At 45.1% G+C, this 13,489-nt stretch overlaps 2 protein-coding genes across 2 annotated transcripts; one reads left to right on the top strand and one right to left on the bottom strand.

Moving 5' to 3' along the window:
• Positions 1-6,377: 6,377 nt before the first annotated feature.
• LOC123159700 (uncharacterized) lies at positions 6,378-11,298 on the top strand. Its single transcript, XM_044577517.1, has 4 exons — positions 6,378-6,745; positions 6,841-6,941; positions 8,467-10,131; positions 10,731-11,298. The coding sequence occupies exons 3-4, from the start codon at positions 8,685-8,687 to the stop codon at positions 11,045-11,047; spliced, it is 1,764 nt and encodes a 587-aa protein (XP_044433452.1). The 5' UTR covers positions 6,378-6,745; positions 6,841-6,941; positions 8,467-8,684; the 3' UTR covers positions 11,048-11,298.
• Positions 11,299-11,365: 67 nt separating this feature from the next.
• Positions 11,366-12,907, bottom strand: LOC123159701 (cysteine-rich and transmembrane domain-containing protein WIH2). Its single transcript, XM_044577518.1, has 3 exons — positions 12,739-12,907; positions 12,365-12,620; positions 11,366-11,602 (listed from the first exon to the last, which is right to left on the bottom strand). The coding sequence occupies exons 1-3, from the start codon at positions 12,788-12,790 to the stop codon at positions 11,557-11,559; spliced, it is 354 nt and encodes a 117-aa protein (XP_044433453.1). The 5' UTR covers positions 12,791-12,907; the 3' UTR covers positions 11,366-11,556.
• Between the last annotated feature and the right edge of the window lie 582 nt (positions 12,908-13,489).

The raw sequence follows: 13,489 nt of genomic DNA, 5'->3' as shown, positions 1-13,489 counted from the left end.
GGGGCGGCACGCGTCGGGCAGGGCTGGGGCGGCGAGCGGCGACGGCGTCGGGCGAGGGCACGGACGACAGCGACGATAGCCGCGGGCAACGGCGGGGGCGATGGGGGGCGTTGGGGCAGCCTGGCAGCGTCGATGTTGTCGGCGTCGTCGGGGGCAACTGCGAGATGAGAAGTGAAAATTTCCTAAGTGTCATCTTAAATAGCAAAGCCTTTGGTCCAGGTTCGTGGCGCCAACCGGGATGAATGCCCCCCTTTAGTCCCGGTTGGTGCCACCGACCAGGACCAAAGGTCTCTTTTCAGCAGCCCAAAGGGTGGGAAGCAGAGGCATTTGGTCCCGGTTGGTGGCACCAACCAGGACTAAAGGCCGTGTGTTGCCCGCGTCACGGCCAAAGTTTAGTCCTACCTTGCTAGTTGAGAGAGCTCGAGAGTGGTTTATAAGCGCTGCTGCGCCCACTCTCTCGAGCTCCTCTCAACTGCAGGCTTTTGGGCCTAACCTGTCACTATGTGCCTATGGGCCTAATGGGCCTGCTGCGGCCTAAATCCTGGCTAATGATTGGGCTTTTAGTCCTATTCAGGCCGTGGTGGCCCAGTAGGTGACACTTTTTTTTGCTTTTATTTTATTTTGTTTCTACTTACTGGTTGCTATTTTTATTTATTTTATTAAAGTTTATTTATTTTACTTTATTAAAGTTTATTTTGTTTCTACTTATTTATTTATTTTTCTACTTATTTATTTTCTTTTCTTTTTTGCTTTTTTAATTTATTTATGAAAATACTTTTTGCTTTTAATGTTTTGAACAGAAAATACTTTGATAATTTTAGTTGCATAAATTTTATATAATTTTAGTTTCAATAATACTAAAGGTTTATAAAAGCTTTTTTGTTGATTCCTTTAGCTATTAGAGTTTCATTAAAGTTTTCTAGTTCATTCTTTTTTCTATTAGAGTTTCACTAAAGTTTTCTAGTTCATTCTTTTAATTTACTATTTTTGCTATTAGAGTTTCATAAAAGTTTTCTAGTTCATTCTTTTTTATATTAGTTCATTCTTTGAGCTAAATGACCCTAAAATTGAAAAGCATTTCAAATGAACTCTGAAAAGGTTGAAAGTTGGCATGGCATCATCATTTCACCCACATAGCATGTGCTAAAAAATTGAGAGGGTTACGGCAAACACTAGATGCACTTCGTGTACAAAACAGACTATTTGTTTCGAGGTATTAGGGTTTCGGATGAAAACTCGTCTATTACAACAGGCATTTCATTTCTTCACATGTAACTGCAGTGATATTCTAGATCAAAGGCATCATCATAATAGTCGTGGAGAGAAAGTATTCACTTCTTCTTCGCTTCTGTCCTTTGCTTATTGCGCCGTAACCATGGATAATCTTCATTGTTTTACAGGGTGCTTGGGTTAGCCTTGACTTTGGAGGGAGGAATTTCATGAAACTTTTCATAATCTTAGGATATGTCTGTCTTGCCCTCCAGTCCCGCGATGTCTCTTTTTTATTTTTCCTGAAAGAACTATGTGGCGCTTTGGCTCATCGTATGATGTGTCCGCTTCCTTATCTTTTCTTTTTCTCGGTTTGGTAGACATGTCCTTCACATAGAAAACCTGCGCCACATCATTGGCTAGGACGAATGGCTCGTCTGTGTACCCAAGATTGTTCAGATCCACTGTTGTCATTTTGTACTGTGGGTCTACCTGTACCCCGCCTCCTGATAGATTGACCCATTTGCACTTAAACAAATGGGACCTTAAAATCATGTAGTCAAGTTCCCATATGTCCACTATGTAACCATAATATGTGTCTTTTCCCCTCTTGGTTACTGCATCAAAGCAGACACCGCTGTTTTGGTTGGTGCTCTTTTGATCTTGGGCGATCGTGTAAAATGTATTCCCATTTATCTCGTATCCTTTGTAAGTCAATACAGTCGAAGATGGTCCCCTGGACAATGAGTACAACTTATCACAAACAGTGTTGTCACCTCTGAGATGTGTTTCCAACCAACTGCCAAAAGTCTTGATGTGTTCACATGTAATCTAGTCGTCACACTGCTCTGGGTGTTTGGAGCGCAGACTGTTCTTGTGCTGATCGACATATGGGGTCACCAAGGTAGAGTTCTGTAGAACTGTGTACTGTGCTTGAGACCAAGAATGCCCGTCCCTGCATATTATTGAGTCCCCTCATATTATGGTTACATAGCATCATGAATAGATAATTAAGTGACCAAACTAATAGAAGTTCATCATCACATTAAAACCAAAATACATACATAGTTCTCATTGAATAACATATAGCTCTCCAAAGCATATAATTAATTAAACCATACATTGAAACTATGTAAAACATTTCAATGCGAAAACAAATGCGATCATAATCGCAACCAAGGTAACAATTGATCCAACGGCATAATGATACCAAGCCTCAGTATAAATGGCATATTTTCTAATCTTTCTAATCTTCAAGCGCATTGCATCCATCTTGATCTTGTGATCATCTACAACATCTGCAACATGCAACTCCAATATCATCTTCTCCTCCTCATTTTTTTTATTTTTTGCCTTCAAGAAATTGTTTTCTTCTTCAACTAAATTTAACCTCTCGACAATAGGGTCGGTTGGAATTTCCGGTTCACATACCTCCTAGATAAATAAAATCTATGTCACGTTGGTCGGCATAATTGTCATAAACAATAAATGAACCAAATAGTTATAAAGATAATATATACCACATCCGAATCATAGACAGGACGAGGGCCGACGGGGGTGGATACCAAAACCATCGCACTAAATAATAAGAAGCAATAATAAAAGTAAGAAAATTATACAAGTATCTATCTAAACATACAAGTAAGAATTTTTCCTTTCAGAAAGAAGATAAGAACAAGAGGCTCACCACGGTGGTGTCGGCGACGAGATCGGCGCGGGCGATCGACGGCGGTGAAGACGGGGACGGGAAGTGACGGACCGCTAAACCTAGACAAATATTAAGGAAAATGGAGCTTGGAGGTCGATCTTGGAGAGGAGAAAGCTTAAGTAGTGTGGCTCGGGCATTCCATCGAACACCTCGTGTGCATAGGAGGTGAGCTAGAGCACCACAAAGCCCTCTCCCCTCGCCGGCCAGAAAAAACAGAGCAGTGTGCTCTGATCTTACGCGAGGGCGTATATATATATATAGGCATCTCATTGGTCCGGTTCATGGCTTGAACCAGTACTAAAGATCACCCTTTGGTCCCGGTCCAAGCCACCAACCGGGACCAATGGTGGTGGGCCAGGAGCGAGGCCCATTGTTCTTGGTTCGTCCCACCAACTGTGACCAAAGGGGCCAGACAAACCGGGACCAATGCCCCCACGAGGCCGGGACCAATGGGCCCATGGGTCCCGGTTCGTGACTGAACCAGGACTAATGGGTTTATCTGGCCCAAACGTAAGCCCTGTTTTCTACTAGTGACTGGACCCCACCCCACCTCTTCGTCGTCTGCTAGCGGACGGTAAAGATTCTATTTGTTGTCACTAGCACACGGCAAAGAACTCGCTGATGGCAAATAATATCTTTGTCATAAGCTAGTTCTTTGTCGTCTGTTTTTGTAAGCTGACGGCAAAGAACTGGCTATGGCAAATTCTGGAACTTGCGGTGGCTGGGATTGTGTTTCATCGACTGCCCTAGGTTTTTGGGGATTTTAGAGTATTTATAGAGGCAGAGGTCAGTGGAGGGGTTCTTGTGGGCTCCACTAACCACCAGGGCGCGCTTGGGGGCCCTGTCACGCCCTGGTGCCTAGTGGGCCCCACAGGCCCCCTCTGGTGCACTCCTTGGGCCTCTTGGGTGTCTTCTGGGCAGAAAAAATCTCCAAAACGTTTCGTGGCATTTGGACTCCATTTGGTATTGATATTCTATGGAGTAAAAAGGAAGCAAAAAAGAGCAACTGGCACTGGGAACTATGTCAATAGGTTAGTCCCAAAAAATGATATAAAGTTGTTAGTAAATGAGTATAAGATATCGAAAAATGATACTTTAATAGCATGGAACAATAAAAAATTATATATACGTTGGAGACGTATCAGACGCCTCGGTGAACGACTTCCTTTGTACTATTGACTTGCATGCAACTTTTCACCTTCCCCTCTCGGTACAAGCACGTGTTGAATTAAGAGAAATCCAAGATGAAGTGACCACCACTATTCCTTCGGATCTGCATGATACCTGGATGTGCATTTGGGGGGGGAGTGACAAATTCAAAATCACGCCTATTATAGATTCTATTTCAGCGAGGTGGTCGCCCATGAGGCGTTCAGATGGTTATGGAAAACCAAATGCATGCCCAAGATTAAAGTCTTTGGTTGGTTTCTTCTGGTTGGCTGCCTTAATACCAGAAACTTGCTCAAATGAAGACACTAAAATATTGGTAACAACTTTGACTGCCTACTGTGTGGGGAGCACATGGAGGAAACTGTGGAGCACCTGTTCTTCCATTGCAATTTCAGCTAGGAATGTTGGAGATCCCTCGGCATCCATTGGTCCACTCATGATCATAGGCTACAGCTGATAAGGCAACAGAAAACGCTTCACCCCCGCAAGATGTGGATGGATATATTCTTGGTGTTTGCATGGAGACTTTGGAAAGAACGCAACAATAATCATTTCGGAAAGGTGAAGCCCACTTCAACATCTTGGAAACAAAGATTCAAGACTGATTTCTCTAATCTAAGATATAGGGTACACCCCTCCAAAGTGCAGTTTATTACTGCCCTCTTGGACACCATACCTTAGCTAAAACACTTTAGTACAAACACCTCCTTGTCTCCACACCCCCGCAAGATGTGGATGGATATATTGAATTGTACTATTAACTTCTAAGTCCTTCATATTTTTTCTAATTTGAGAATGAAACAAAACTCTAAGTAAGAGCAAAGGTCATGTCAAATTTTATAGCAAATTGACTCAGTGATTTGAATGAAATTTTAAATTCACCCAAATTTATAAGCATGAATGTGAAGTTTAATCGGAAAAATTCTCCTCTCTCATATAACAAAAGTAAGGAAAATCAATTTATTCACTAGGTGCATGAAAGCGATTTTTGTTGATACCATTTTTTTCTAGGGATTATATTAGAACTAAATGCATGTTTCCCAGACTTCTTGTCAAAATCTCATTGTTCAAGTGCAGTAGAACGTTAAGATATTCAACTAGGATTCTGCCAAGTTGGCCTTTGTAATTGTGTGTCTATGTTGATGAAGTTGTATGGAGTAGCTAATCAAGGGCAAATGTATCCAACACAACAACCACCTCACTCGAGATTTATATTTGTTTTCAACCTATATTTTTTTCTCTTCCAATGTCTCTCTAGTATACATCCACCCCCGTCGAATTTTCTTTCGAACCATCGTTGGTTCATCGAGAATTGCCCCGATAATCTACCAAAGTTTCTATTGGATGTTATAATGATGATGTAACCGTGATTTCATGAATAATTGGTGATCTAGCTATTAAAAATATATCAGGGGTAAAAAGGAAAAGCTATTTCTCCCAAAGAAAATTGTTCCACCCACCCACCTACCTATAGATGTCCTTCCAACTATTAAAACCCCTGGTCTCATCTATCTCCGGAAATGGCAAACAAACAAAGTCCTTTCCATCTCGCCCCCAAAACCCTAGTTCCTTCCTCACCCTTGCCGCGTCCTCCCTCCTCTCTGCCACCACTGAGCGCCACGTTGATCAGAAAGAAAAGGCTAGAGTGCAGCAGCAACCACGAAATGTAACACAACAAGGAGAGGAGGGGGCGTCATTGCCATCAAACATCGGCGCCTATGTCACTAACGCTCTGAGACCCTGGGGGGCAAGTCGAGGTGTTGTGTGGCGTTACAGCCACTGCTGAGAAAGAACTAGATAATAGTTGAACAAAGGGAGTACTTTTATGTTGAGGAGTGATATACAATACCTGAAATAAGCACCCCTTGTATCAATTGATCGTGGAAAACATAGAAATACGCTTTCCAAATTGTCCTAGCAATAATCTAATTTTACGCCTTTGCACTAGTCTCGTCACGACCACACAACTCATGGGCCCAGATATCCATCCAAAATTTGCGGCGACGAGCAACGCCGCACAAAAGCAATCCATCCAAAAAATGCCCGGTCCCAACTGGCATCCACCTACCTGAGACACACGCCTTCCTCGCATCCCCGCACCCTACCTCACCCTTAGAAAAGAAACACACCTCCCTCTCCATGTCACCTATCCGCGCCACCCCCTTTACCCCATTCTCCGCCACCCATCTCCAATCTGACGGCCCGCACCTTGCATCACGCGGATCGTGGTCGCACCCCTAATCTCAAACCGTGCGGCTATAAAGCCATCCCCCACACGACACAACCATCAACATTATCTAGATCCACCTATCTTCTCCTCCACCTGCAACCATCAATATTTTCTAGATCTGACCATATTCTCCTCCACCCGCCGCCGCCACCACCACTCCTTAGACCTAACTATCTTCTCCTCCACCGTCAACCATGAACATTGTCTAGATCTAACTATCTTCTTCTCCATCCATTGCCGCCACTTCCACTCTCTAGATATGTTTGCCCTCGTAAATCCATCATCTGTGTTTTCCTCTTAGGTGAGATTGTGGTATTCCAAGGTACTGACGCACTGCACCATCCGCCCTTTCCCGACGCACCACAGTCGCTGCCCAAGCCATCCTCCTTTTACATCTTGGATGAAGACGGCGAGATCCAAAGTCAAAGGTAAGAAAAATAATGTATTCTCTAGGAGCATAAATGATTTTGTTCATACCATTTTTTTCTAGGGAGCATATTAGAACTAAATGCATATTTCCCAGGCTTCCGCCATTCACCCTTTTCCAGCGCACCACATCCATTGCCCCACTTTTAGGCCATCATTTACATCTTGGAACAGAGAAGACGAGATCTAAAGTCAAAGGTAAGGAAAAGCAATTTATTCAATAGAAGCATAAAATGTTTTTGTTGATACCATTTCTGTTTTTTCTAGGGAGTATATTAGATCTAAATGCATGTTTCTCATGCTTTTTTTTTAATCTCATTGTTCAAGTGCAACATTAAGAACTAGGATTATCCCAAGGTGTTCTTTGAAATTGTGTGTTTATGCCGATGAAGTTCTCTGAAGTAACCAATCAAGGGAACATGTATCCAACACAACACCCATCTCACTTGGGTTTTACATTTTTTCCCAACCTATCTTTGTTTGTTTTCCAATGTCTCTCTAGTACACATCCACCCCCGTCGGATTCTCTTTCGAACCATGCTCGGTTCACCTTGCCCCAGTTATCCACCGAAGTTTGTGTTGCCTCTTTTGGTGACTGCAATTTCGGGAATAATTGTTGATCTAACTATTAAAAGCATATCATGGTAAAAAGAATGAAATGTTGTTCTCCAGCAAAATTTGTTCACCACCCACCCACTAGTGAATGTCCTTTCCTCCATTAAACCCGTCGTCGCATCAATGTCCAGAAATGGTAAACAGTCAAAGTCATCTGCGAATTTTTTTTGCACAGAGGGTGTGCATTGGAGCATGCTCGGGAAGAATTCCCCTTTCTCCCTTTTAGATTTTGTCTGGGGTTCTTTTCTTGTGAATTGGGCAGCATAATGTTAGATTTTGAAAGGGGTTTGAGCCGATTTGAAGGAATTGCTAAAACTATGATTTTTTTAATTTTAGTATCAGGAAAAAGTCACTGCACGTCATTTGTTTCAGAGGGGTATTGTTTTTTCGAATGACCATTTTTGCATTCATTAAGAAGATCTTAACTACAGTAATAATTAGGAAACACCGAGCGAAAACCATATTGCCGAGTTACACAACCTTTCGCGAGGTCAAGTTTTTTTTTTTCGAGTGGTTTCCGCGAGGTCAAGTGAAGCCTCCCCCGCCTCCAGCAGCACCAACGCGGGCCGCCATGGAAGCGCGCCTAGCACCGCACGGGATCACGTTGCCCCCGTCGAGCCCCGAGAACCAGCGCCGCCAAGACAGTTCAGGGCCCCGCCGCCGCCCGTGCCGCCGGCCGACGGGGCCACACGGGAGCGAGCGAGCTGGGATGAAGTCAGGCGTGGAGGTGGACGGCGGCTCCGACCCTGGTGACGGCGCCGCTGGACTTCGGGATGGGTGGAGAGAGGGTTCCGGATCTGCTCTTTGTTGTGGAGGAGTTGGCCGGAGGAGGGAGATCAAGCGGCGGGGGAGAGGAGGGTAGTCTTATGCTTATACGACATCACTAATCTGTGAAGAACTACATATCCAGAATTACTGTGTTTAAACTTCTAAGATCCAGTAATACTCTGTTGACATGTGGTAGATTCATCAGTAGCAGTACATCATGTGCTGTCATGAAGAGGAAGCAGATGAAATCTAATCATTGGTGAAATGTTGCACTCATGTTTTGGGAATTTGACATTTTAATTTTTGCATTACTGAAGTATCCCTCATTGCTTTCCTTCAGGTTTTTTCTGTACAATATCCTCAGACAAGTAACCGTGGAAAAGAAAGGCATGGCAAAACCATTGGTGAGGAAGGTTGCAGAGTGAGCTGCCAATGCCATTACTGCGTTAAGGTGGTTTCGAGTTACAACTGCCTAGAGCACCATTTAGCAGGCATCAGGGGCAATGTCAGCACAAGCTTAAGGAGTTCACTTGTGGATCGCAAGAAGAGAAAGCTTGGATGCTCAGAAAAATGAAGAAACGGAAGCATGAACATGATGAGGTTCCTCACACAAGCCCAGCCCTTCCATCTGCTCAAGTCCAGCAACCACAGCTACAACCAACTGTGTCCAATAACCGCTGCTTTCTTCATTATCTACCGGATTTGAGGCAGCCCAAGGAAATCGCATATAATTCTTGTCAACTGAAACCCAAGGTTGAGGCAAGTGATTACTTCGATTCTCCGTCAGCAAAATCAATAGGCAAGTTCTTCTCCGAAGCTGGACCTGAGCCTGGTGTTCTCCATTCATCATCTTTGAGGGAGATGGTTGTGTTTCCCCATGGGCCTGGGGCTGTAATGCCTACGTACGAAGCTGTTCTGCAGGAGCAACTAAGAGAAACTGAGAACCGCGCAAAGGAACTCAAGCAAGAGTGGCAAACAAGTGGCTGCACTGTAATTGTGGATAGTTGGAAGAGCAAGTGTGACAAAAGCTTCGTAAGTGTCCTGGTGCACTGCAGCAAAGGTACGCAGTTCCTCAGATCCATTGACGTCTCTGAAATCACTGAGGACTTCGATGAGCTAGAATCAATGCTTTCTTGCGTGGTTGAAGATGTTGGTGCCCATAACATTGTTCAGATTGTCATGAATGACGTGTCACCCCATATGCAGATGGCACGGCAGTATGTGCTAAATAAACATGACAGTTTTTTCTTCGTGCTATGTGCTGACCATTGCATCAACCTTCTACTTGAGAAAATAGCAGCGCTCGAGCATGTCAGTGAAGTCCTAATGAAGGCAAGGGAAATTACAAGGTTTTTATATGGCCATGCACTGCCAATGAAATTGAAACGATATGTTCAGGAGGAGATTTTGAGCAGTTCTTATCTGAAATTTGTGGCAGTGTTCATCACATTAGAGAGGTTAGTTTCTGCAAGAGTAGGTCTGGTGCAGATGTTCAGCTCGCCTGAATGGGTTCCCTCGGGTTGGGCTTGTCTTGATTTGTTCGAGCGTATCCAGAGCATAGTAAAGACAGACGATGCATTTTGGCATGCTGCTGCCAAAGTCGTGAAGGTTACAAGCCCACTTGTCAGAGTGTTGTATAAACTGGAATCTGATATCTGTCCGATGGGTATCTTGTATGAAGCCATGCATGGTGCAAAAGAAGAGATATGTGTCAATATTGGAGATGAAAGTGAGTTTTATTTGCGTATAATTGACAAGATATGGGATGGTTACTTGCATAACCCTCTCCATGCTGCTGGTCCGATGCTAAACCCAAGGATCTTCTACGCAGCTGGATTCCACCCTTATACTGTGATCAGCAGTGGCATCGCGGCCTGTATAATCCAACTGGGCAAGGCTCATTACAATCCCATAAAAGCATTAGCACAATTGGAAGTGTATGAAAAGAAATTGGGCTATTTCGATACAGATCCAGCAAAGCAGCAAATAATGGAATTACCACAAGGTAAGCTACACCCTAATCTTTTACAAAATGCCCACTCCTTAACAAGCCACTAACGGTAGTGCCTTTCTGTGTCATATGAACTGGATTTTTTTCAATCTTTAGAGCGAGTTGGAATAGTGTCAGTGCGCCAACATATTTAGTTAGTATGTGAATGTGGCACAAATATATCATGTCATGATGCACTTCTCTATTCAATTCAAAGTCAGAATGTGTAGAATGATCAACTTCTCTGCATTAGTGTAACTTGTCAACACAGTTGTTTAAATAATACTCCCTCCGTCCCAAAATAAGTGTCTCAACTTTGTACTAACTCTAGTACAAAGTTGTACTAAGCTTGAGACACTTATTTTGGGACGGAGGGAGTAGCAGAGAAGCTAAAAGGTTTACAGATGAATGTGTAAAATGATCAACTTCTCTGCATCAGCTTAAGCTTGTCAACATAGTTGTTTAGTTAGTACTGTATGTTGGAAGTTGCAAACTGGAGTATATGGCCTGCTTACACCCACTGAGATCATCACCATTTCATTCATTCGTTCATATCATACTACATGACTGACTTACAAGTACCTTCTTACCACGTTTATGACTTGAAATCACAGTTAAATGGTGGTCGAAGCACGGGGCTTGCGTGCCCGACCTGCGGACCCTTGCGAGGCGTGTCCTGAGCCAGACGTGCTTCGGCGCCACCAGGTACAACATCGACTGGAGCCTGTCGGAGAAGCTGCACGCCGAGTGGGACGAGATGATGCTGCCCGAACAGGAGAGGTTCCGGCAGAAGGAGTACGTCCACTACAACAGCGTCCTCGCCCGCTCCTCCCCACTCCTGCACGGCTCTTCCGTGAAGCAGCACGACAGGGTCACCTTGGTGCTGCAGGACTGGATCAGACCGCAGAAACAGGCCGCCTGTCGCCACTGAGTGAGACGCCCTTCAGTTCGGCCTGGAGCAATGCTTTATCGCCTCCTCGGTTTTCTTTGCTATCTGTGTGTGCTGCTGCAATGGTGTGCAGAAGTAATCTGTCGAGCGGCAATGTCGTACTGGTACTATCGTCGTCTCTGCCAAATCTCCAAGTTTTTCATTTCTTGAACTCCCGCTGGATTACCAAGTTTGTTATGTTGTGTTGAAACCCTGCTGAATTTCCAAGTTATTATAAGTATGGTCGTGGATTAGTCTTTTCTTTCAGGGTATTGTGGATTGGTTTGAGCTTTCAGTTTGTTTTTTCATGTTCACTAGGCATTACAACAAACATCTCTTTTTTTATGCGAAAAGGTACACCAATCATCTGAACATACAAATATGACGGTAAGGAGTTCTTGTAATCTCCTCTAAGAAGTACTAGTACTATTAATCAACAAGCCGATCCCAATTTCCAATATGGAACACATAGCAGCTGCACCAAATCTGTTCCTTGTCGCTTAGAACTCAACTTAGAAGCAAGCATCCAACAGACAGCAGCAACAAAGGGCAGCCAAGCTGTCAAAACACAAAAGGAAAACAAAAATGTATGTCAGCAAGCTGGTGTATACACATAATACTCGTATTTTCTACAAGTTCCATGGTAGATAAATGAGTGTACATTCTTTTTGCGGGAATAAATGAGTGTACATTGTATGCTCGGAACAAGAGAAGAATGAAATACAAGTATACTGTATAGCCATGCTCTGAATTCTGTAGTAACGAAGTTTTGGATAACCCCGCAAAAAAAAAAGAGTAAGTTCTGGATGAATTGATCTGGAATATGAAATTTTTCAGAAAATATCGACCTTCAGTTGGTGCCATTTCAATAAACATGTACTACTAGTATATCTAACTTTTTTCCCTAAAAAGAGTATATCTATCTAACTTTTTTTTAGTTGGGCTAATATATCTAACTTATTGTTCACGAATCACAAATATCTTTCCGCACCAGAAGACCTAGCGTGACAGACAGCTACGAGGTTCGCTGAGGCAAGCACTCCTATTTATTTATATTTTTGAAAGCTGAGGACGACAAGTCACGAGTGGAGGGATGCGGGCCGACGTCACCCACCAACGAACCCAACCCACCCACTCCCTCCTGGCCAGTGGCCACACAAAACGCCGACCCCCCAACGTCCACTCCGACCCCGGCGACTCACCGGCGACGTCGAGCCCAATTTGGCTTCAGCTCAGAGATCTAACGCGATGCTAGAACCGAGACGAGGGACGACTTAAGAAACTGAGAGGAGAAAGGAGGTGGGCTCAGTCTTGTCTTACCATCCCTCCATGAAGGAGGGGCCGCTGCTCTGCTGCTGCCGCGGAGGCTGCTGCGCGTACTGAGGCGGGTACCCCTGCTGCGGGTACCCTTGCTGCGGCGGGTACCCACCCTGCTGCGGCGGATACCCCCCTTGCTGTGGCGGATAACCCTGCTGCGGCGGGTATCCCTGGGGAGGATACCCCTGTCCCTGCCCCGGCGGTGGGTACCCGGCCGGAGGGTAGCCTGCCGGCGGGTACTCCTCTTTCCCTGGATACCCTGAGCAAGAACAAATCAACAGAAGCGATTAGTCGCAAAAGCAGGAGCAAGATTGATTGCATACGAGATGTGAGGAAATTGAGGGGACGGATCTTGACTTGAGGCGAACAGGGCGGACCTTGCGGTGGAGGCACGCCGACGGGCGGCTGCTGCTGGCCGTAGTAGCTCATGGCGGCGGTTAAGTCCCCGTGCTTTGCTTCGGCCGGCGCTGCGAGGGACGATGGCGAGAGAGAGGCGGGGAAGGAGACACGGAGGGAGGCGGCGAGCTCTATGGGTGGGCGGGCGGGCGGGCGGGCTTGGACCTTGTATGGTGTGCTGGACAGGTAGGCAGATATTATTGTTAGGTGGAAGAGACGGCGAAGTGGGGGCCGTTTGAGTTGGAGGTGTTGTTGGACGTAACGGGGCCGCACCAGCGGCAAATTTGATAAATTTGACCTATAGACGAAATCAAATTATAGAATGAACTATCCGTGAAACTATTTCACGCGGCTGACCTTTTTGTGTGACGCTCGACATGAAGGCGCCACACTATACTGTGCAACGCCTCAGAGATAGGCGCTACACGGCCAGCGTCGCACCCGTGTGTTCAGAAAATTACTAAATCAGTGTGCAGCGCCTGAGAGCTAGGCGCCACACTATACAGTGTGGCGCCTAGCTCCTGGGCGTTGCACTAGTGCAGCGCCTAGCTCCCAGGCGTTGCACTAGTGCAGCGCCTAAGAGCTAGGCGCCACGGGTCAGCCACGTGAAATAGTTTCACGGACAGTTCATTCTGTGATTTGATTTCGTCTATAGGTCAAATTTGTCAAATTTGCCCGCACCAGCAGGGTGGTTGTACCGCACTCGCGCGCCTTGCCACGCCGGCGGCGGCG

Source organism: Triticum aestivum, chromosome 7B (genome assembly GCF_018294505.1).
Source record: "Triticum aestivum cultivar Chinese Spring chromosome 7B, IWGSC CS RefSeq v2.1, whole genome shotgun sequence".
Classification (NCBI taxonomy): Eukaryota; Viridiplantae; Streptophyta; class Magnoliopsida; order Poales; family Poaceae; genus Triticum; species Triticum aestivum.
This window is presented reverse-complemented; position numbering and strand designations above follow the sequence as displayed.

Excerpts from the sequence above, each read along its gene's own strand:
- LOC123159701 (XM_044577518.1), bottom strand. The coding sequence starts at position 12,790 with ATGAGCTACTACGGCCAGCAGCAGCCGCCCGTCGGCGTGCCTCCACCG. Across the intron at positions 12,621-12,738 it reads CGGCGTGCCTCCACCGCAAG|GGTATCCAGGGAAAGAGGAG; the intron begins GTCCGCCCTGTT and ends GTTCTTGCTCAG. Across the intron at positions 11,603-12,364 it reads CCCTCCTTCATGGAGGGATG|CTTGGCTGCCCTTTGTTGCT; the intron begins GTAAGACAAGAC and ends GTGTTTTGACAG.
- LOC123159700 (XM_044577517.1), top strand. The coding sequence starts at position 8,685 with ATGCTCAGAAAAATGAAGAAACGGAAGCATGAACATGATGAGGTTCCT. Across the intron at positions 10,132-10,730 it reads AATAATGGAATTACCACAAG|TTAAATGGTGGTCGAAGCAC; the intron begins GTAAGCTACACC and ends TTGAAATCACAG.